The sequence below is a fragment of the Scyliorhinus canicula genome, chromosome 3 (assembly GCF_902713615.1).
Source record: "Scyliorhinus canicula chromosome 3, sScyCan1.1, whole genome shotgun sequence".
Taxonomy (NCBI): Eukaryota; Metazoa; Chordata; class Chondrichthyes; order Carcharhiniformes; family Scyliorhinidae; genus Scyliorhinus; species Scyliorhinus canicula.
The window spans coordinates 206,880,280-206,903,914 of record NC_052148.1 but is presented as its reverse complement, the minus strand read 5'-3'; the positions used below and the strand labels follow the sequence as shown (position 1 = coordinate 206,903,914).

The window sequence follows — 23,635 nt, the reverse complement described above, 5'->3', positions numbered from 1 at the left end:
ATTCAACCCTTGCACGTTCCACATAACCAGCATGGCCGTGGGGGGTGGGGGGGGGGGTGGGGAGGGGTGGGGGGGGGTGGGGGGGGAGGGTCCCCCCCCCTGCCCGGCGTTCCCCCCCCCCTGCCCGGCGTTCCCCCCCCCTGCCCGGCGTTCCCCCCCTGCCCGGCGTTCCTGTCTCCTACTCCCTTCCCCTGCCGATGAACCACATCCAATCCTGGGCAACCCCCCAAACTGCATTATGTCAAAAAATTGTACACTCTATGCTATTTATTCCAGGAAAAACATCATTCCATTCATCCTCCGACTACTGGTCTTGACCTGTCACACAGCTTAGTGGAATCCAATGTAGGTCCAATTGCAGGAAAGCAAGGAGACCCAGGTAAATACCAAATGCCTCAGTATAACTCTGTCTATCCTCAGAGCCAGGGATGGACTAATAATGTAAAGCTATCTGGGGGAAAAAATTGGATGGGACAGAAAAATAACGGCTCTGCCCTACAGATGATTGCCAAGAATAGGGACCGGCAGAAGAACCATTAATGGCCTAATGTACAAAACAGAGTCGGAATTGTGTCATCCATTTGATTCCTTGCAGCTTTTATCTCCTTACCACTGATCATTCAGAAACAGGCGGGATACTGGTATCCAGGTCAATAGATCGTGGTGTCCACAGGTGTGTTCCAGCCATGGCCCTGTCCTTGGTTGAGGAATATTGCACAATTTAAGTTGACCTTTTTCACCAAGGAGGTAATTCCAATGGGCTTTCAAATTTTATGATCTGTTTGGCTTTCTTTCCACTGTGGCAATTGTCTCTTCTGCTGAATGCTAAAGTCAGCACAGTTAGCCAGATCTTTCATATTAATGACCTCCTCCTGGATAAACTAGTAGGTCAAGGTCTAAGTCCACCTGTGGGGCACGAGTCCTGCTTTGCTATAGTTATGAAAACAAAATCGGATTAAGAAATCTTGGCTCCATCTCTAAGTGATTGTTAGGCGTGAGTGTGGAAATAATTCAACCTTTTGTAAAGTAACTAGATGGATTTGATTACATTGCAATAAATTTACGATAAAGTAATCCTAATCAAGCTGTAAAACTAAAATGGGAAAACAAGATGATCTGAAATAAAAAGAGAAAACTCATAAAATATGCAGGTTAAAGCAATTGCATGAATCGGGGTCCCAGGAGCCCTTGAGGAACACCGGATGCATGTTTATCATCTAAGATAAGTTGAATGGAAATATTTTTGAGGGCTCGGCTAATTTTCTGATATGAGCTGTTGGTGGACAATACATTCTTCTGATATCGGACATTTTAAAATTGTCCCTATCAGCGAATGTTTCAGATGTGGCACCTTTGTTTGATTGTGATAAATTGCATAATTAAAAGGTATTAATAACAGTAAAGCAAAATAACTTTGAAGAAAGTTGAGAAATCTAGATATCTTTGTGGTGAGAATTTTATCTTTCTCAAAAGTGCAATTGATTGTAATATAATATTTATTGTTGGTTATCCCTCGCAAGGGATTGTATTCCATGAGTCCAAAGATGGCTGATGAGGCTGATTCGAGATCTGCAGACTTTATGGCATGTAAGGTGTGTGTTGTCATGTGGGACGTTTGGTTATGTGCTTTAAGTTCGGACCATGGAATGGTCTTCGCACCCAAATTTTGCTTCAGTCGCAATTTTCTAGTCACTAAACGGTTTGGAAAATGCACTTGGAAAGAAAAACACCTGTGCATGACATATTTTAGCTGGGTAAACCATTGCACACAAGTCACAATGAAAACTTAATCCAATGGTAAAGAAACCAAGTCGATTGGAGGTTTTGTTCTGCTGCAGGCTTCCTCCGTTCAATCAGCCTTTGAGTTATTCCAGATGGCACAACTTCCTGTCTGTTCATCAATTGCAAAATTGTTTGCCACAGCCCCATCTGCTGAATGTTTCTAGGATTCCTACCAGGCCTCATGGTAACCAAAGTGGCTCAGGCCATAAGGAATCTCATCGTACTTCACCCTGCTTTGATCGACCCTTTCTCATACATTGCCCAAGTTCCATAGTGAGGATGATGGCGTGGACTGTGGAACCCTGTTATAGTGCAGCTTAGTGGGAATTCCTGGCATTGGGCTACAGTAATGTCGCCTAAGCTGTCAAACACATTAAATAATTTTCACAGGCAGCAGACCTGGAAATGAGAAGCATTAATCATTTTTTTCCAAACTTTTACACCGAGCAAAATAAAAATGGGGATGTTTACATGGAACAAAGGTAGAAGCTGAAATATATTGATAAAACTTAATTGTGTTTTTAAAAAAATATATATAATTGGTATTCTTACATGGGTGATGGGCCTTGCTGGCTAGGCCAGCATTTTTATTATTCATCCCAAATTACTCACGAGAAGATGGTGGTGAGGTGCCTTCTTGAACTGCTGCAGCCCATGTGATGTAGGTACACCCAACAGTGCTGTTAGGGAGGAAGTGCCAAGATTTGCACGAAGCAACAGTGAAGGAATGTTGTTACATTTCCAAGTCAGGATGGTGAGTGGCCTAGTGGGGAACTTCCAGGTGGTGGTTTTCCCATGTTTTGGCTGTTTTTGTCCTTGTAGGTGGTAGAGGTTGTGTGTTTGGAAGGCACAGCAGTGATCCCTCTTGAACATAAAACATACAGTGCAGACGGAGGCCATTCGGCCCATCGAGTCTGCACCGACCCACTTAAGCCCTCATTTCCACCCTATCCCCCTTGACCCAATAACCCCTCCTAATCTTTTTGGACACTAGGAATAATTTATCATGGCCAATCCACTTAACCTGCACATCTTTGGACTGTGGGAGGAAACCGGAGTACCCGGAGGAAACCCATGCAGACACGGGGAGAACGTGCAAACTCCGCACAGACAGTGAACCAGCGGGGAATCGAACCTGGTACCCTGGTGTTGTGAAGCCTCAGTGCTAGCCACTTGTGCTACCATGCTGCCCTACTGTCTAAGGAATCTTGGTGAGTTCCTACAGTGCATCTTGTACACACTGCTACCACTGTGTGCCAGTGGTGGAGTGAGCAGATATTAAAGGTAGTGGATGTGGTGCCAATCAAGCAAGCTGCTTTGTCCTAGATGGTGTTGAGCTCCTAGTATAGGTGGAACTGTACTTATCCAGGCATGTGGAGAATTTTCTATCACACTCACACTCCTGATTTGTGCTTTGGAGATTGTGGGCAGGCTTTGGGGAATCAGAAGGTGAGTTAGTCTTGTAATGAATGTAATAAATTGTTATATATTGTATTTTATATTTGTGGCAGTAATGTTATTTTTTTTTTTTTAAACCCTGGTTTAAAATACATAAAGGCAGTGGGCTGGATTCTTCGGACGTGCCCACCTCAAGATTGCCATGGGTGGGACGTGGACTCTGTAAAGATCCATTACCTTGGGCAGGAATTTCCGGCCATTGGGCAGGCATGGATGGAGAATCCCGCCCATTGTGTCTACGAAAGTTGTAACTAAAGGGTTGTAAAATGTGAGATAACCATGGTTTCTAACCATCTACTTGTTAACATATAGTGAATGGGATATTGTTTTGCTTGCTGGAGATTCCCTGGAGCATGGGTAATTTGAAGGATTGTGTTTGGTCTTAGTTATGAAGGTCGTGGGATATAGATGATGTAAATAATGTGAGGTGTCGGGTCTATCTGTAGTTTGCAGTTTTGCCAAATATTGTAAACGTTGGACAGCAGTTTGCCGTAGGATTTGAGTCTGACAAGACAGAAGGATTTGGTAAGTTGTTTCTGAAAGTGTCTCTCTCCAAACGCCTGTGCAGATAAGCAAGTATACCTGTTTTGTTAACTTTATTTATAAGTGGCATTTGAACTGTATTGGGTTGCTTGGTTGGACTATATAGTAAAGGTGTAGGGCATAAAAGCTTTTTCATTTTATTTAAGAACTATTTAACTGTTAATTGTAAAGCTATTTACTTGAGAGTGCTTAATTCTGTGTTTAAATTAAAGTTTGTTTTAGCATAAAAGATATCTACTGGTCAGAGTCATCCTCTTGGGGTGAAGTATCCTTTCCTCACAGTTTTGCAAATTGTTTAGGGTTTCTCTTGCGATATCCTAACAAAAGTTAGGGGTCTGGACTGGTATCCTAACAATCTCCACAGAATTACCAACCTCTGATCGGCTCTTGTAGCCACAGTATTTATAGTACATAGAACATAACAGCGCGGTACAGGCCCTTCGGCCCTTGATGTTGCGCCGACCTGTGAAACCACTCTAAAGCTCATCTACACTATCCCCTTATTATCCATATGTTTATCCAATGACCATTTAAATGCCCTTAATGTTGGCGAGTCCACTACTGTTGCAAGCAGGTTATTCCACACCCTTACTACTCTCCGAGTAAAGAACCTACCTCTGACATCTGTCCTATATCTATGTCCCCTCGTGCTAGCCATCACCATCCGAGGAAAAAGGCTTTCACTGTCCACCCTATCTAATCCTCTGATCATCTTGTGTGCCTCAATTAAGTCACCTCTTAACCTTCTTCTCTAACGAAAACAGCCTTAAGTCCCTCAGCCTTTCCTCATAAGATCTTCCCTCCATACCAGGCAACATCCTGGTAAATCTCCTCTGCACCCTTTCCAATGCTTCCACATCCTTCCTATAATGCGGCGACCGGAACTGCACGCAATACTCCAAAGGTGGCCGCACCAGAGATTTGTACAACTGCAACATGACCTCATGGCTCTGAAACTCAATCCCTCTGCCAATAAAAGCTAACACACCGTATGCCTTCTTAATAACCCTATCAACTTTGGTGGCAACTTTCAACTTTTATATGACTGGTCCTGTTTAATTTCTGGTCAGTGGTAACCTACAGAATGTTGATAAGTATGTGATTCCACAATGGTAATCCCAGTGAATGTCAAGGGGAGAGGTTTCATTCTTTCTTGTTGAAGATAGCACTTGTGTGGTGTGAATGTTCTGTGCCATTTATCAGTCCAAGCTTGAATGTTGCCCAGGTCTTGCTACATATTGGCATGGACTCCTATCCGAGGAGTCATGAATGGTGATGAGCATTGTGCAATCATCAGTGAAAATCCCCACTTCTGATCTGTTGATAGAGGGAAGGTCATTGATGAAGAAGCTGAAGATGACTGAACCTCTTACACGACCTTGAGGAACTCCTGCATTGATGTGCTCTGACTGAGTTGATTAACCTCCAACAACCACATTTTCCTTTGTGCCGGTTATGACTTAAAACCAATGAAGAATTTTCCCCCTGATTCCCATTGACTCCAGTTTTGCTCGGCCTAGTTGATGCCACGCCCGGTCAAATGCTACCTTGATGTCAAGGACGATCACTCTCTCCTGACTGAGTTGAGCTCTTCTGCCCATGTTTGGACTAAAGCTGCAGTGAGGTCAGGAGCTGAGTGGCACTGACAGAACCCAAACTGAGCATCAATGAGCCGGTTAATGCTGAGGCAGTGCCACTTGATAACATTGTCTATGACCCCTTCCATCACCTTTTTACTGATGGTCAAGAGTAGACTGATGGGGCAGTAATTGGCCAGGTTGGATTTGCCCTGTATTTTGTGGACAGAACATACCTCAGTGTTTTTTTTCACATTGCTAGGTGGATGCCAGTGTTGTAGTTCTACTGGAATAGCTGGGTTGATGGCGCATCTACTTCTGGCCTATGGCCAGAATGTTGCCAGGACCCACAGCCATTTCTTAATATTCAGTGAAGTGAATCAAACTGACTGAAGACCAGTATCTGTGATGCTGGGACTTCCGGAGGAGAACCAAGATGGATCATCCATTCTGACACTTCTGGCTGAAGATTGTGGCAAATGCTTCAGCTTTTTCTTTTACATTGATGTTTTGGGCTCCCCCATCATTGAGAATAGGGGAGCCTCCTGCTCCAGTTAGTTGTTCAATTGTCCGGCACCATTGGTGACTGCATGTAGCAGAACTGTAGAGTTTAGTTCTGATCTGTTGACTATGGGATTACTTGGCTTTGTCTATCACATGCTGCTTTCACTTTTGGCCTGCTGTGCTGCAGCTTCACTACACTGACACCTCATTTATAGGCATGCATGCTTCTGGCCTGCCCGCCTACATTTTTCATTTGAAACAGGGTTGATCCCCAGTTTGATAGTAATGGTTGGGTTGGGTTATGCCAGGTCATACGGTTGTATCCAATTCTGCTGTTGCTGATGGCCGACGTGCCTCACGGATGTCTAGATCTGTTCAAAAACTATCCCACGTAGCATAATGGTAGGGCCACACAACACGATGGAGGATCTCCTCAATGTGAAAACGGGACGTCTCCACAAGGATTGTTATGGTGGTCATTCCTATTAATGCTGTCATTGCTAATTGCTGCTCACGAGCTCTGACTGTCTGAGGCTGGATCCCGAGAGAGCGGGAAAACTAGTGCCCTCTGACTTTATAGTGGTCGTGTCCTGTCTGGTGATTGCTTGCTGTGTTCTATGTGTTCACTGATCATCCTTGTGTCAATCACTGACTGTCTGCCCACCATCATATACCTGGATGTATATTATGACAAGATGCATGTGATAAGTAGATTGGTAAGGGCGAGTTGAAGTAGGGTTTCCGCCTCTCTTGTTGCTTCTCTGACTGACTCGCAGAGCCAGTCCAGCAGCTATGCCATTAGCACTCCTTCTTTAAGACTTCATGGGATCCAGAGTCAATGTTGTGCTCCCTGGGCAATTCCGTCCTGATTATATCTGACTATATACCACTGTGCCACCACCTCTAGTGACAGTGGTGTCCTAGACATAGTCATACTCATAGAATCATATTAATCAGTCTGTTACTTGACTAGTCTGTGGGACAGCTCTCCCAGTGTTGGTGCAAGCTTAGATGTAAGTAAGGAGGAGACTTTGGAGGATCGTAGATATATGGACAACAGAAGCAGGAAGAGGCCATTCGGCCCTTCGAGCCTGCTTCGCCATGCTGATCATAATGTTCAATGCCCCACCCCCTGGTGATCTGTCCAGTTTCTTTTTTGTAGCCCTACATGTCACATGTAAGGACAGTGGAAACCAATGGTATAAGCAATTGTTTCATGGTCACTATTATCAAGGCTAGCTTTTTAATTCCAGATTTATTAATTTGAATATGAATTCCAGTTGCTGATGTAGTGAGATTCGAACCTGTGTCCCCAGAGCAATTGCCTAGGCCTCTGGATTACTTGTGTGGTGACATTACCACAACACCACTGATGTGTTGGGTAAGCTGAGTCTACAAGGACTGCGTTTACTGCAGTGGTGAGAGAGACAGGCTTCCAACACTTGAAGAAATGCAACTCGATTTTATTGAACACTTAACTATAATACATGCTTTAACTGTGGGTTGACACTATGCTGACATGACTGAAGACCTGAGGCTAACCTGACCAGACTATCTTACTACCACATGGTGTGTGTTCTTATTGCTGCTCACGAGCTCTGACTGTCTCAGAGGCTGGATCCCGAGAGAGCGGGAAAACTAGTGCCCTCTGACTTTATAGTGGTCGTGTCCTGTCTGGTGATTGCTTGCTGTGTTCTATGTGTTCACTGGTCATCCTTGTGTCAATCACTGACTGTCTGCACACCATCATATACCTGGATGTATATTATGACAACCACCACCTCACCACAGTATTAATCTTATTAAATAGTAATTAATCATAATGGTGACAAAAAAATTGATATCATTCCATCCTCTTTAAGGACCAGATCAGTAGCAGTTGTTACTCAGATCTCTGTTTTTAAAAAAATATTAAATTGCATTGAACAAGTCAAAACTTTGTAGGGATTTGCTACAATGTGAGAGTGGAGAAGGGATAGTTCCCACCGAGTCAATTAATTTCACATTGTTGGCCTGGGTGGGGGCCTGTACCGAAGCAGTGACTAACAGATACCAACTTTGTTAAAATCCTCTTGGAGACCAGCAACTGTGAACAACACCAATAATCTGACGACAAGATCTTATGTGTTAAGACTTTTACTTCAACAAACAAATTCAAATCAACATTACTTAAGCATTACTTAACAGCCAACGAATGCATTAAACTACAGAAAAGTTATTCCCTATTATGTTCTGAGCACAACCAAAAGCTTCATGCTGTGTTTATACATTACACAACACTCTTCACAGAAATGTAAACTTGTGTCTAAGGACCTAAGTACCTCTTGGCTTTAATAGGATCACTTCTCCCTGCCCCAGCAGGGTGAATCTTAGTGTCCTTTTACACAAAGCCCCTTCAATCAATCTTCTAAGCGTAATCAAATAGATTTCCAATAATGAGGCACCCTCTGATCTTTAAATCTCCATATTCCTTTTTCTTCCAACTAGGAATCCGTTCGTACTTGATAATGTACCAAGAATAGTCCCTTTTCTTCTGCATGACATAGAAGCACCTGCTGGTTTATGGGGCTGGTTTAGCTCACTCAGCTAAATCGCTGGCTTTTAAAGCAGACCAAGCAGGCCAGCAGCACGGTTCGATTCCCCTACCAGCCTCCCCGGACAGGCGCCGGAATGTGGCGACTAGGGACTTTTCACAGTAACTTCATTTGAAGCCTACTCGTGACAATAAGCGATTTTCATTTTCATTTTCATTTTTCATTTCATTTCATTCATTCATGTGGGTCGTCTTCCAAATCCTCTGTCTAACTGACTGAGAGTCTGTGAGTCAGTTTGCTGTAGAACAAACTGCCTCCTCCTTTGTATCCCAGTATTCAAACATGCACTTTACTTTCAGTGAGTTTTGATGAGTTTCTATCTCCATAACAAGTTTCATCTGTGAAGAGAGGCTGGTTAGGATGGGGTTGGTTTCCTTGGAGCACAGAAGGCTGAAGGAGAGAATGATTGAGGTATACATAATTTTAAGGAATATAGATAGCCGATGGGAAGAAACCTTTCCTCTTAATAGAGGGGTAAATAATCAGAAGGCATAGATTTAAGTTTGGGGGCAGGAGATTTAGAGGGGATTTGAGGAAATAACTTCTGGATTTCCACGCTAACCTGCATTTGAACTTAATCCTGAAGTTGCAGTCCGATTCAGTGGGGAAATGACGGTGAACAGTGACAGTTTGCCAGTACCAATCCTGCAAATTCCAAGCTATTATGTTGAGAATTATTATATTCTTTCTAATTCAATGCATTCTAGCACAGGGTACGTTGGAAGAAAACAAAGCAACTTTTTTGCTGCCAGAAGAGCCATCACATGATGCAACCAGCGTGGGAAATTGGGAAACAGGTGAGGATGATCCACAACGTATACAGCAGCAACTATGTGTGTAATGTTCAATAAAGCACATTGAACACCGTGCTTCCACTACACCAGAGTGTAGGATGTAAGTACGCAATTCAGCGAGATTGGCACTTAATTCTCCTACTGAGCTACTTGGTGATGAATGAGAAAATGCATTCTCAAAAACTACTCCTTCAAATTTGTCAGTGAAATAAAACTGCACCTGAATTATCATTCCAAAAAGCACATCAATTCCCTTCAATGACCACCACAAGTCTCTTCTGTCACTTTAAATTGAGTTGAAGGGTTTTTTTCCTTTTCCAATTCTCCACTACTATCACCCCAAACCGACACCATATAATTACTGCCACAATAAAAGTTTAGGTAGGAGGTGCTGCCAGCTATCCTTGAGGGTGATACCACAATGAGCAGGCCAGTTCAGAAAATATCTTGGGGAAATTGATATGGCTTGGTTCGAACTGCCCATTTCAACTTCCCATGAGAAGGAATTGTGTTGAACCACTGCAGTCCATTAAGTGAAGATAATCCCACAGTGGTATTAAATGGGGAGTTCTAGGCCTGGTGATGGTGATGGAACAGAACAGCACTATCTATCCAGGTTGGGATGCGGTGTGCCTTGGTGGTGGTGGTGGTGGTGGAGGGAGAGGAGGAGAGCGAGGGATGTTCTGCACAATGATGTTCCCATGCATCTGCTGCACTTGACCTTCTGGGTGGTGGAGGTCACCTATTTGTGAAGTGCTGCCAAGAAAGCCTTGGTGACTTAGCTGCTTTGTATCCTGTAGACAGAATTGAACCAATACCAAAGTATGCTTTCCAGCCCATTTACAAACCTGTGAAATAGAAGCAGAAGTAGGCCATTCTGGTTCCTCAAGCTTGCTCTGCCATTTCATAAGGTTATGACTGATCTCTATGTGTTGAGTTTCATATTCCCCATCTACCCCTGAACTTTTGATTTCTTTGCCTGACAAGAATCTACCTCTGCCTTAAAAATATCCAGTGACCCCACTTCCACTACTTTCTGAGACAGAGTTCCAAAGTCGTAGAACTTGAGAGAAAAAAAAATCTCCTTATCTGTCCTACAAGGGTAACCCCTAATTTTTAAATGCGCTCCCTTAGTTCTGGACTCACCCTTATTTTGCCGTGCTCCCTCTTCAAGTTCTACCCAATGTGTCTCTCTCCCCTGATCTTTCCCTATAGCTGTGCAAATCTTCCTTTTGTAATCTGTAGCCAAGAATACATAATGAGGCTTGGCTAACAGCCCAGAAATCTATTAACCTATTGACAGTGCAAGTCTTCTGAAAATGAACTCAGCCTATTTCTCCACTGTTGCATTCTAAGCTTCAACTAACATTTGGATTCAATGTCCTGAGTTGCTATATTTTGCTTGATCTTGGCTTGGCCACTTTTTTCCACAGTTCATTGAATGGCAGCAAAAGTGGGGGAGGGAAAAGGGAGGAAGGCAAAAGCAGACTTTGAATGATTGCAGTAGCCATTATGGAATTATGGGGTAGTATGAAGAAAACTGCAGCGAGATCCTTTTCCAGGCTACTTTTTCTTTCTCTTTTTCCTTTTAAGGTGCATATATTGCAGAAAAAGAGACCGGGAAATCAAAATGTGGCTTACTGAAGCATATAAAGCACAAAATTCCTTTGCGGGGCTGTGGGTACTGTGATGTTCCCGACCCTACTAGAGAAGTGACAGGAGAAGGTCACATAACAGCATGTTAGTTCTGACAGGAAGTAATTAGTAGGAACTGACTATGCAGATAACTATTCCTAATGTAAAATGGCAATGGCTAGTAATGTCAATACAAACTATTTGTTTACATACCAAGGTAAAGTGTAGTAATTTTGCCTTTTGTTTCCTTAATAGATATTTTCCTCAGATTGACAATGAAGCGACAAACAACAGGACTTCCTGATGTTCAGCTACAGGACAAGCTGAGAGGAAAGCTGCGCATTCTAGAGAATGACTGTGGAGAGGTCATTGCCCTCTTCAGTGTAAGTGACCTTCGCGAAGACTTTCCTCTTCTTTGCACACGAGGCCAATTACCCATCCCAACAGTCTACCCTCAGTAAAGTGATGGAAGAGGTCATTAACACTGCTGTCGAGCAGTATTTGCTTAGCAATAACCTACTCACTGATGCACGGTTTGAGTTCTGCCAGGGTCATTCAGTTCCTTACCTCATTACAGCCTTAGTTCAAATATAACAAGAACAAAGAAAATTACAGCACAGGAACAGGCCCTTTGGCCCTCCCAGCCTGCGCCGATCCAGATCCTTTATCTAAACCTGTCGCCTATTTTCCAAGGATCTACTTCTCTCTGTTCCCTGCTCATTCATATATCTGTCCATATGCATCTTAAATGATGCTATCGTGCCTGCTTCTACCACCTCCGCTGTCAAAGTGTTCCAGGCACCCACCACCCTCTGCGTAAAAAAACTTTCCACGCACATCTCCCTTAAACTTTCCCCTGAGAGGTAAGCTGAGAGTGACTGCCTAACATCAAGGCAGCATTTGACTGAGTATGGTATCAAGGAGCCCTAGCAAGGCTGCAGATAATGTGAATCAGGTTGGGTGGGGGGGGTTGGAGATCGCTCCTCTGGTCAAGATTGTTGAAGGCCAATCATCTCAGTTCCTGCATATTACTGCAGGAGTTCTTTAGGGTGGTGTCCTAAGCCCTACTGTCATCGTTTCATCAGTGACCATCCTTCCATCATAAGGTCAGAATTGGGGATGTACTCAGCACCATTCACAGCTCCTCTGATACCAAACCCTTATCAAAATGCAGCAAAACTAGGACAATATCCAGGCTTGGGTTGACAAGTGGCAAGTAACGTTCGCACCACACAAATGCCAGGCAATGATTATCTTCAACAAGAGAGAATCTAACCATTATCCTTTTGACATTCACTGGCATCATCACTGCTGGGTCATCAACTATCAACATCCTGGGGATTACCATTGACCAGGAATAATTGGACTACCCATAAGGATACTGTGACTGCAACAGCAGGCCAGAGGCTATGAATCCTATGGTCTCTAACTCACCTCCTGACTCCCCAAAGCCTGTGCACCATCTACAATGCACAAGTCAGGAGTGTGATCGAATTTTCCCCACTTGGCTGGATAATAACACTCTAAACTCAACGCCATTCAGGACAACGCAGCCTGCATGATTGACACCCCTTCCACGAACATACATTCCTTCCATCACCAATGAATAATGGCAAGCGTGTGTACCATCTTCAAGAAGCACTACAGGAACTCACCAAGGTTCCTTAGACAGCGCCTTCAAATCCCACAACCACCACCATCTAGGACAAGGGCAGCAGACACATGTGAACACCATCACCTGTAAATTCCCCTCCAAGCCACAGACCACCCTGAGTTGTAAATATATACCGTTCCTTCACTGGCACTGGGTCAAAATCCTGGAACTCCCTCCATAACGGCACATGGACTATAGCAATTCAAGAAGGCGGCTCACCTCCAACTTATCAAGGGCACTCAGGAAGGGAAATTAATTGCTGGCTTAACCAGTGACATCCAGATCCCATGACTGAATATAAAAAAGGTGTGTTAAAAATTAATAGGGAATGGGAAACTCGCGCAGTTGGGTATCTGTCCCCACTATGTGACCTTGGAATTTACTGAGGAACCCCTACTGGACATAACTGGGCATGCACCTGCCCTTGGCACAGGCCCAGCATTTTGTTTTTTAAATTTAGAGTACCCAAATCATTTTTTCCAATTAAGGGGCAATTTTTAGCGTCGCCAATCCACTTAGACTGCACATTTTTGGGTTGTGGGGGCGAAACCCACGCAAACACGGGGAGAATGTGCAAACTCCACACGGACAGTGACCCAGAGCCGGAATCTATCCTGGGACCTGAGTGCCGTGAGGCAACAGGGCTAACCCACTGTGCCACCGTGCTGCCACGGCCCAGCATTATTACTGAAATGAGCGACTGTTCCTGATTCTCCTACTTCAATTTACAAAGTATCCTTCCCGAGATTCCTGGACTCTGATTCTCCAAAAAGCTGGAGCTGGAACTTGCAGGTAGATTCCCTGAGGAAAGGTATGCCTGACAAAGGGATCAGGAGCAACTGAAAGATGGATGTAAGTTGCAAATACGATTGCTTCCTTTCTCTTGCGGTTCCAGGAGAATCCTTAAGTTTCAGGCTTTCGAGCAGTGGCGTGCAGAGCGGGGGGCCGACGGTGCGCTGGCCCCGGGCATCTATTGGATGGGGCAGCGGCGTGCAGAGAATGGATCGCGCCTGCGCACCGCGGTCGCCTGGAGCGCACCTGCGCACTGCGGTCGCCACTGGTGAAGAGGCGGCTTTGCACTCGGCGGCTGGCGCGGGAACAGAAAGGGCGCGAATTCTCCCGAATCTACGGCAATGCCACCATGGGTGTGTTTTATTTATTCTTTATCTTTATCTTTTGATCCATTTCAAAACTCTTCTCTGCACCCTCTCTATAGTTGTCAACTTACTAAACTGTCGTGCCCAGAATTTGACATTTGGGCCAGGGGCACCCATTTGGGACAGAACCAGTATTTTATAAAGATTCATCATGGCCTCTTAACTTTTGCCCTCTTACCCTTTATACTTAAAGCCCAGGGTCCTATAAATGGGAGATTCTCAGAGACTTGACTGCAAGCTGCTGGAGCTCGGATCTTGAACAGAGCTTTTATATCTGGATTTGGGGACCAGTGCAAAAACAGGCCCCACATGACCAGGGTTTTGTGAAGAAGAAGGGATCTGGAAATGTGTCGACTGTGAAAATTATATTTGTGGAAATTGGGTGAAGTAATGCCGGTGTTTGATGAGACTTGGTGCTAAAGCTTTAGAGAAATGAAGATGGAATTTGATTTGAAGAAGTTCAACGTTTTGAAGGATATTGTGGCTGAAATGAATGCGATACGTGCTGAATGGGCTGACTGAGAAATGTGTGAGATATGTCTTTGTATCTGCTATGTGTAATTTATCGGTCATATTATTGCAATTTTCCTGTTAATTCATGTTTAATTTACGTTGATTTTGGTGTGATTGCTAATATAAAAGTGAAGTCTTGTATATTGGTCTTAGTTGGGTTGTTTGTAGTTTGTTTCCACAAGGGTCATAACAGTATTTCCATGACGTTGCTGCTCTTATCCTTCTCCATGGGGGTTGCAGAGGAGGGAGGCACAACTTTCGAGACATAACATCTCACCCATTGCTGCAAAACAAAATGACTGAAGAAGAGAACAATATCCCTAGAATCCCAGCTCTAAGGGGAAATTGACTAACTCTTACAGCGCAATTTAACCTCAGGCAGCCGTCCTATACCTTAGAGATGACAAAGATAAAGAGGTCAGTGAATAGCTCTAGAACGGGTGCAACTACGTTTTTTATAGGTTTTTTGGTGGTATTTAATGAAATATTTACGTGGGATGTAGTAAGAGTGAAGCCTGGATGATCAGAGGACTGCTATGGCATTTAATCTCGGAATAGGAGACATTTATTCCTTAACATGCTAATATTCAAATACAGATACCACTAATTTGCAAGTCTATGATATAAATTGCACAAAATTATCAGTGGAGAATCAGTGTGAAATAATTTGATACGAAGGAACAAAGAAATGAAATATGGTTTATCCGTCTGCAACTGACCGATTGTTTAACATTTTCTTCCCATTGTCTCATGCGTCTTACGGTTTTTGAGATAGAAATGAAATGTTATGAGTATTTCGTGTACAACCGAGTGGAGCACAGAACAGGAAAAAAAAGAGGGCCAGAGTCGAAGAAGTGTCCCATCAAAGAGGGGCATTAGGTGCATGGATAAAAAGAAGTAAAGAAGAAGTAGGAGAACCTGGAGAAATAAAAGATGATGTGGGTGCAGAGAAGGATTTTTCTGATACGGATTCAGCTCGGTCAGAACATAATACTCTCTCTCCTCAGTCTCGTTGTCAGGGTGATGATCCATGTGAAGAAAATAAAGAAGATTTTAGCATATTTTTGCAAAGAAGCGATTTTGGCTGTTTGAAGAAACCGATTCCAGATCATTTGAAGATGACAATATTACAACATGGCCCTGAAAGACATCAGAATAAAAGTGGTCCATTTGCTGAGAAGGATGGGAGATCATTTTCCAAACAGTGGTTTGATAAAGTTTCCACAAACGGAGAAATTGTGGAGAGAAAATGGTTGTTATACTCTCTATATCGGAAAGCGTGCTACTGTTTTGTTTGCTTTTTGTTTTCAAAGGAGCATTTGTCGTCTGTCAAACTTTGGAAAGGAAGACGGTTTCTCCACTTAGAGAAAATTAAATCCAAGAATACCTGACCATGAGAAAAGCCCTTCTCATAGAGCTCACATGAGGGAATACCTGAACCTCGTAGTTCGACTCCATCATTCAACTACGATAGATGCTGAACTTCAACAGCAAATGTCTGCTGAAAAGAAAAGATGGAAAGCTATAACTGAACGGATTGTCGAGGTTATATCCTTTCTGGCAAAACAGAATCTGGCCTATTGTGGACATCGAGGAGAAGGAATATCTAGGTTATGAGAGCCAGGGGAGACAGTCAGTGAAAATACAGGAAACTTTCTAGCAACAAACAGACTTTTGGCCAAATATGATGACATCTTAGCAAAACACTTGCAGAGAGGGAAAGAGAAACCAAAAAGTGAGAAGACGAATAATGCCTGGAGAGTCAGCAAGAGATAGTGGACTGACGGCACAAGAAGAAATGAATAGAGCAATGGTAGAGATTGTGAACAGATTAAAAACTGAAATTGAAGACCGCAGTGTCCGTCTTCAAAGACTCAGTGACCGATTTTCTTTTCTTCTGAACTTGAATTCAGTAGTGATTGAAGATGAACAAGAAAGAGAGAAATTAAAAAAGGAATGTTTAGACGTTGCAAATTATTATGACAATGATGTGGTTGGAATTCAGTTATATGACGAAATTATTGATTTTGTGATGCTCCTTCGAGCTGGAGGGAATAGAGTTCCCCCTGATCCTAAAGATGCTCGAGTCTTTACTGCAGTATGGGAGGGATGTTTTTCCGACGCTGTGTGTTTCATACAGATTACTGCTTACAATCGCATTTTCAGTCGCAAGCTGTGAAAGGTCATTTTCAAAACTGAAATTAATAAAAACATATCTGAGGTCTTCTATGTCACAGGAGCGACTGACCAACCTGGCTTTAATAAGCATTGAAAAAGAATTTCTCACAGCTGATGTAAAAAGTGAAGTAGTTCAGGTGTTTTGTGACAGGAGGTATCATTTGGGGAAAAGAACTTAATAAAATTGATTGATTTATATTATAATCGAATAAAGCGTTTATTTCATGTTTCATCTGTGTTTATATATTCAAAATGTTTTCCTTTCTCATAATATTTCTCAGTATATTAGGCCTTATACTTGAGTCTTTGGGGCATACAATCAAGATTTGCCCCGGGCATCACCAGACCTCTGCACGCCACTGCTTTCGAGCTGTTGCACTCTTTAATTAACTGGCCACACATCTGTGGAAAAAGAAACAGAGTTAACATTTCATGTCTGTGACCTTTCACCAGATCTGTTTTATTCTCTATACTAACCTGCTTCTTTCCAGTTATTCTTTGCTGAACAGTCCGCAGCTATTGTACCTTCCCATTAACACACTCGCCTCTCACTATTGTTCTGTTTCCCCATCTCTGTCGTAACTGTTCAGACGATCCAATCGTCGGCATTAGAGCTTCAGAAATGTTTTCCTTCTGCTGAGGATTTTGTACGCTCCCAGTGTGGTTGACTAGGCCTCTGCCGTTTCATGCACTTCTTCTGCTTTGACCCCTTCCTCCACCCTCCCAGAACCCTGCTTCTCCTTACCTTCCATCTCATCAACCTCTATGTTCAATGGATCAGCATCTGCCAGCTCCATCTTGATACCACCATTGCAAACATCTTTCCTAGCTCTTCCCTTTCAGCATTCCAAAGGGTCTGTTTCCTCTGACAACACCATGTTCCACTGCAACCCCTCCTTTTCCTACACTAAATTTCCTGTTGTTTATCATTTTAATTCTCCACCTTGTTCTGTTATTGGGGGAAAAAAACTAGAATCAATTATTAAAGAGGTGGTATCAGGCAAAATCAGCATAGGTTTGTAAAAGGCAATTGTGTTTGATAATTTAGAGTTTTTTGAGGATGTAACCAGCGGAGTGGATAAAGTGGAACAAGTAGATGGAGTGGATAAAGTGGAACAAGTAGATGGAGTGTATTTGAATTTTCAAAAAGATAAGAGCATGTTGTTTCGGAGTGATATATTAGCATGGATAAAGGACTGGCTAATTTAACAGGAGCGAGGATAAATGGGTCATTTTCAGCTTGACAAACTAACTAATCAGGTACCACAAGGATCAGTGCTGGGGCTTCAACTATTTACAGTCTAGATTGATAACTTGGATTAAGGGACCAACTGTATTTTAGCCAAATTTGCTGATGTTACAAAGATAGGTAAGAAAGTAGGTTGTAGGGAGGATACAAAGAGTCTGTAAAGGAGAGAGATTTGTTAAGTGACTAGGCACAATTTGGCAAATAGAGTATAATGTGTGAGGTTGTCCACTTTGAAAGGCAGAATAGAAAAGCAGAATATTATTTTAATGGAGAGAGACTACAGCGTGCTGTGGTACACGGGGACCTGGGTGCCTTGGTATTCCAAGACGTCATCATGCAAGTATAGCCAGTAATTAAGAAGGCACATGAATGTTTGCCCAGGGAATGTAATACTCCTGTGGTGAAGCTGGTGTGTGGATCAGAGGATGAGAAGTACCACAAGAAAGAGTGTGCAGCTGGAGCAGGAAAGTTATTGTGGTGTACCACAGGCGAAGAGGGCAAGGGGGCAGCACTGCCCGCCCAATTTCCGATGTAGCCAGCTGATGGAGTTTTTGAATTGCAAATTCCACCAGCAGAGAAAAGAGGCTTTGTAGGATTTGGCCAAGATGGTGGAGCTGCTCAGCTGCAATTGAGAGTGGAGCAGAGACTGGAAGCGCAGGGCCTGCCGATCCAGAAAGTGGAGGAGGCGGTGGGGGAGCATGAGGAGTGAACGGTCTCGTTGGAGACGCAGATGGGGATGGTTCTGGACTGCCAGAAGAGGCTGAGAGAGAGATTGGAGGACCTGGAGAAGAAGGAGACAGAACCTGAGGATTGTTGGGATTCCCAAGTGTATCAATGGAGTGGAGGTCACCAAGTATGTGGTGAGCAATCTGGAGAAGTTGATGGGGAAGGGGACCTTCAACCAGCTCCTAGGTTGATCAGGTGCATACGGTGTTGAGCAGGAGACCGCAGGTTGGGGAGCCGTCAAGGGCGATGTCATGAGGCTGCGTTGATTCTTGGATAAAGAAAACATCCTGTAATGGGCAAGGTAGACCAATAGTTTGGGCTGGATTTCGATGGGGGAGAGGCGATGGTGAGCCTGCCCTTTTTGTTTCTCTTTGTTTGTTGGCGGTTGGGAGGATTGGGAGAGGGGGTGGTGGACTGGAGAGATATGGGGAAGTCAGTGGCCTTGGGCAGGGGCCACCATGCTAGCTGGGTGGACTAGTTAATGGAAGTGAAGTGGGGGATTGCCAGGAAAATGGTGTTTGGGCGGGGGTGGGGGTAATGGGGTTGGGAGGGAGAGAGTTACTGATGTGGGAGTGGTTGGCGTGACGCAGTTGCGGACATCCGAAGGCGGGCCTGATGAGGTGCGTGACAAGGGCCGGGGGCTGGCTCAAAAAGTGGCATGGCTGATCAGGGCAAGGGAGCATGGAGCCCCCGACCAGCCCCCGCCCCCTCTTCCCACCAGGCTGGTCACGTGGGACGAGCAGGGATTAAATGGGCTGGTTAAACATGCATTTATGTATGTTTTCATACATTTGAGGAGTTTGAAGGCATGTTGTGTTTTTACAGGAGACGCACCTAAAGCTGGGGCACCAGAAGGGTTGGGCAGGGCAGGTGTTCCATGCAGGGCTGGATATGAAGACCAGGAGGACGACGGTGTTGGTAAATAAGAGGGTGGCATTTGAGGTGGCGAGCATTGTAGACAAAATGGGGGGAGGGTAGGTATGTTATGGTCAGTGGGAAGTTGGAGGGGATGCCGGCGGTTCTTATGGGGGTGATTTCAATATGGTCCTGGACTCTAGTCTGGACCAGTTGAGGGTGTCAGCAATAGCTAGGGGGTTGAGGGAGTTCATGTAGTGCTTGGGGGGCAGGGGACAGACCTGTGGAGGTATGGGAGGCAGAGAGTGAAGGAGTTTTCATAATTCTCCCATGCTTCCCAGATCGACTTCATCCTGATGGACAAGGTGGTGCTGGCTGGGGTGGCCAACTCTGAGTACTCGGCGATTGTGGTTTCTGACCACACGCTGCACTGGGTAGGTTGGTGAGTGGTTCGGGGGAGGCCCAATGGCCACAATGGCGATTTAAATGAGGAGGTAGTGGCATTGTCGCTGGACTAGTAATCCAGAAACCCAGGGTAATGATGTGGGGACCCAGATTCAAATCCCACCATGGCAGCTGATGGAATTTAAACTCCATAAAATATCTGCAATTAAAACTCTGATGATGACCATGAAACCGTAGCCGATTGTCGTAAAAAAAACAAACTGGTTCATTAATGTCCTTTTCGGGAAGGAAATCTGCCGTCCTTACCCGGTCTGGTCTACATGTGACTCCAGACCCACAGCAATGTGGTTGACTCTTAACTGCCCCCTGAAGGTCAATTGGGCAATTAGGGATGGGCAATAAATGCTGGCACAGCCTATGATGCCCATGTCCCATGAATGAATTTTTAAAAAATGTGGGGTTGTTGACGGATGAAGGGGTGTGAGCGGGTGAGGGCTGCCATACGGGGCTATGTGGAGGTGAATGATATGGGGGAGGTCACAGCCACCATGTTGTTGGAGGAAGGCTGAAGTTAGGGGGGTGTTTATTTCAATTCTGGCGCACAGGAAGAGGGTTGAGCGGGAGGAGAGGGCAAGGCTGGTAGTTGAGATTCTGAGTGTGGACCGGAGGTACTCGGTGGCTCTGGAGTAGGGGTCTTTGAAGGAGAAGCAGAGGCTCCAGATGGAGTTTGGGTCAGTGACTACGAGGAAGACGGTGGGGCAGTTGCAGGGGGCCAGAAAGGCGGTGTACGAGTACTATTCTCGACCTTGTTAGCAGGGGGCTGGCATGTTCAGTGCCGGTGAATCGGCTGGCAAGCCTTCATTTGTGCATTGAAGCCCATGAGGATTCGTCAAGTGGACCAATTAACATTAAAGAGCGTTGTTGGCCTCGCTGGGCTGAGCACTGAGAAGCTCACGGCAATTCCTGCTCGCCACAAATCTATCTTTTTTTTTTAACAAAATTGTATTGAGGTATTTATGGTTTTACAACAAAATAAACAATGTACATGAATTTATAAACAGAGTGCAAAAGCCGTCTTCCTCCCTTACAGGATCACATTTACTAATCCCCTACTAATCTGACCCCCAGTCTTCTTCTGACGGTTAATTTTCTGCGAAGAAGTCGACTAACAGTTGCCAACTCCGGACGAACCCTAACATTGACCCTCTCAAGGCGAACTTGATTTTCTCCAAACCGAGAAAGCTAGCCATGTCAGATAGCCAGGACTCCGACTTTGGGGGCTTTGGGTCCCTCCAAGCTAATAGAATCCGTCTCCGGGCTACCAGGGAAGCAAAGGCTAGAACATCTGCCTCTTTCTCCTCCTGGATTCCGGGTCTTCCGACGCTCCAAAAATCGCCACCTCTGGGCTCGTTGCCCAGATTTTTAACACCGTGGACATGACATCCGCAAACCCCTGCCAGAATCCCCTAAGCTTTGGGCATGCCCAGAAATTTTAGACGTGGTTCGCTGACCCTCCCGCACACTTTGCTCACCTATCTTCTACCCCGAAGAACCTGCTCATCCGGGCCACTGTCATGTGGGCCCGGTGAACGACCTGAGCCTGGCACATGTTGTGGACACGTTGACTCTACTCAACGCGTCCACCCAGAGACCATCCTCTATCTCTCCTCCTAACTCCTCTTCCCACTTACTTTTCAACTCCTTGGTCTGTGCTCCTCTGACCCCACGAGTTTCTTGTAAATGTCAGAAACCCTCCCTTCTACCACCCACACTCTAGAAACTACCCTGTCCTGCATCCCCCTTGGTGGTAGGAATGGGAAGGTTGAGACCTGCCTGCGTAGGAAGTACCGCGCCTGCAGGTACCTGAATTCATTTCCCCTCGCCAATCCAAATTTCTCTTCCAGCCCCCTCAGGCTAGAAAAGCTCCCCTCTAGAAACATATCCCCCATCCTCTCAATCCCTGCTCTCTGCCATCTCCAAAACCCTCCATTATTCCTTCCCGGGGTAAACCGGTGATTATTACATATTGGTGACCACACCAATGCTCCATCCGCCCCCACATGCCTCCTCCATTGCCCCCAGACTCTCGGGGCCGCCACCACCACGGCGGGAACGACAGAGGTGGCATTACAAACACCCCCAAACTGATGCTCTTGCATGAAGCCGCCTCAACACGCTCCCATACCGACCCACCCCTACCACCCACTTCCTGATCATGGCTATATTCACTTCCCAATAATAATTACTAAAATTCGGCAGCGCCAGCCCGTCCTCCCCCCAGCTCCGCTCAAACATCCCCTTTTTTACTTGTCTTACCCGCCCATACAAAACCAGTGATTTCCTGATTGACTCGTTTAAAAAAGGACCGTGCAATAAAGATGGGGAGACACTGTAACACAAACAGGAATTTGACACAACAACCTGACCCAATCAATAAAGCCCCGCTCAAATCCAAACCGTCCCAGTAGCTCCCACAGATATTCCCATTCCACCCGATCAAAATCCTTCTCTGCATCCATTGCGACCACTACCTCCACATCTCTACCTTCTGGGGGCATCATGATAACATTTAACAACCTTCTTACATTGGCCACCAAATGCCTATACTTAACGAGCCCCGTCTGGTCCTCCCCAGTCACATCCGAACCCTAGAGGACAAGATTATGGCCAGCAGTTTGGCGTCCACGTTCAATAGGGATATCGGACCCACATAGCTCCGAGCCCTTGTCCCGCTTCAGGATCAATGAGATCGTGGCCTGTGACATAGTCGGGGGAAGCACCCCATGCTCCCTTGTCTCCTTGAATCAACAGTGACCCCAATATCCCAGAGAACCTTTTATAAAACTCCACTGGGTACCCATCCGGCCCCGATGTTTGACCCAACTGCATGGCCTTCAGACCCTCCACTATCTCTTCCAACCTGATCGGAGCCCCCCAGCCCTTCTACCAACCCCCACCATCTACCTTCGGGAAATTCAGCCCCTCTAAAAAGTGCCTCATCCCCTCCGGCCCAGCTGGGGGTTCTGACCTGTACAGTCTACTGTAAAACTCCTTGAACGCCTTATTCATCCCTGCTGAGTCTCCAACCAGGTTCCCGTCCTAGTCCTTTACTTTCCCAATCTCCCTGGCTGCCTCCCGTGATTTCCTTGCGAGCGCTCTGAGCCCTGTCCACCTCCACGGGTCGGGAGAAAGTCACATCCCCCAGCAACTTCTCGAACGTGCTATGTATGCCTCAGCGTCCGTTCCTTCGGACCCCTCTGGGAGACCGACTATTCTCAAGTTCTGCCAGCCGGACCTATTCTCTCAGTCCTCCACCTTCTCTAGGAGCCTTTTCTGCTGGTCTCTCAGCATCCCCACCACCAACTCCACCAATACAAATCTTTCTGGAGAATCATGCCCTCAGAATTTTCTTTCAGCACTGGGGAGCTGAACTCTGAGATCAGGCCACCATTTTGAAAGGGTGCCTGATCTCTAAGTGAGCTTGTGGGTCCCCCACCCAAGGGCAATGTCACCCCTCACACATATGTGCACTACTCCACATCCCCCCAAGTGAGGACACCCTGCTATGGGGTCCCTGGAGGCCCCCTCTTCAGGCCCTCCTAAGCCCCCTTACAGCCTCGCCCCTACTTAGCTGTCATGCATGCACCCACTCTTCAAACCCCACCTCCACCCTCCTTTCATGGGCATGGCCCACTCGGGCCCTGACCCTTGACAGTGCCATCCAGACACCCTTGCACTGGCAACCCAGTTGTGCTCCTGCCAGGATGGCGGTGCCAGATGGGCAGTGCCAAGGTGCCCACATTCCAGGGGAGGACCAAAGGGCCGCCTTGCCCTGTCCCTGACCACCAGTGGCCTCTGATGGCCTGGGAGAACCACCCCAGGTGCTGTTCCGCTTGGTCCACTTTGTTCTGGACCAGTACTGATCGCCCCGCTGCAGCCTCCCTGGTAGATCGAGGGAGGCCAGTAGATCCCAGGTAGGTAGGCCTCAAGTAGGTTTAAGACCTACTTTAG

The 23,635-nt window shown here is 45.5% G+C and overlaps 1 protein-coding gene across 1 annotated transcript in view; it reads left to right on the top strand.

Annotated features, from left to right (window-relative positions):
* The window catches only part of LOC119963257 (SH3 domain and tetratricopeptide repeat-containing protein 1-like), a 111,243-nt gene that overhangs the window by 25,029 nt on the left and 62,579 nt on the right, over window positions 1-23,635 (top strand). The window contains 2 exon segments of the mRNA XM_038792082.1: window positions 9,166-9,255; window positions 11,143-11,270. Of these exon segments, the coding sequence (XP_038648010.1) occupies window positions 9,166-9,255; window positions 11,143-11,270 (218 nt within the window).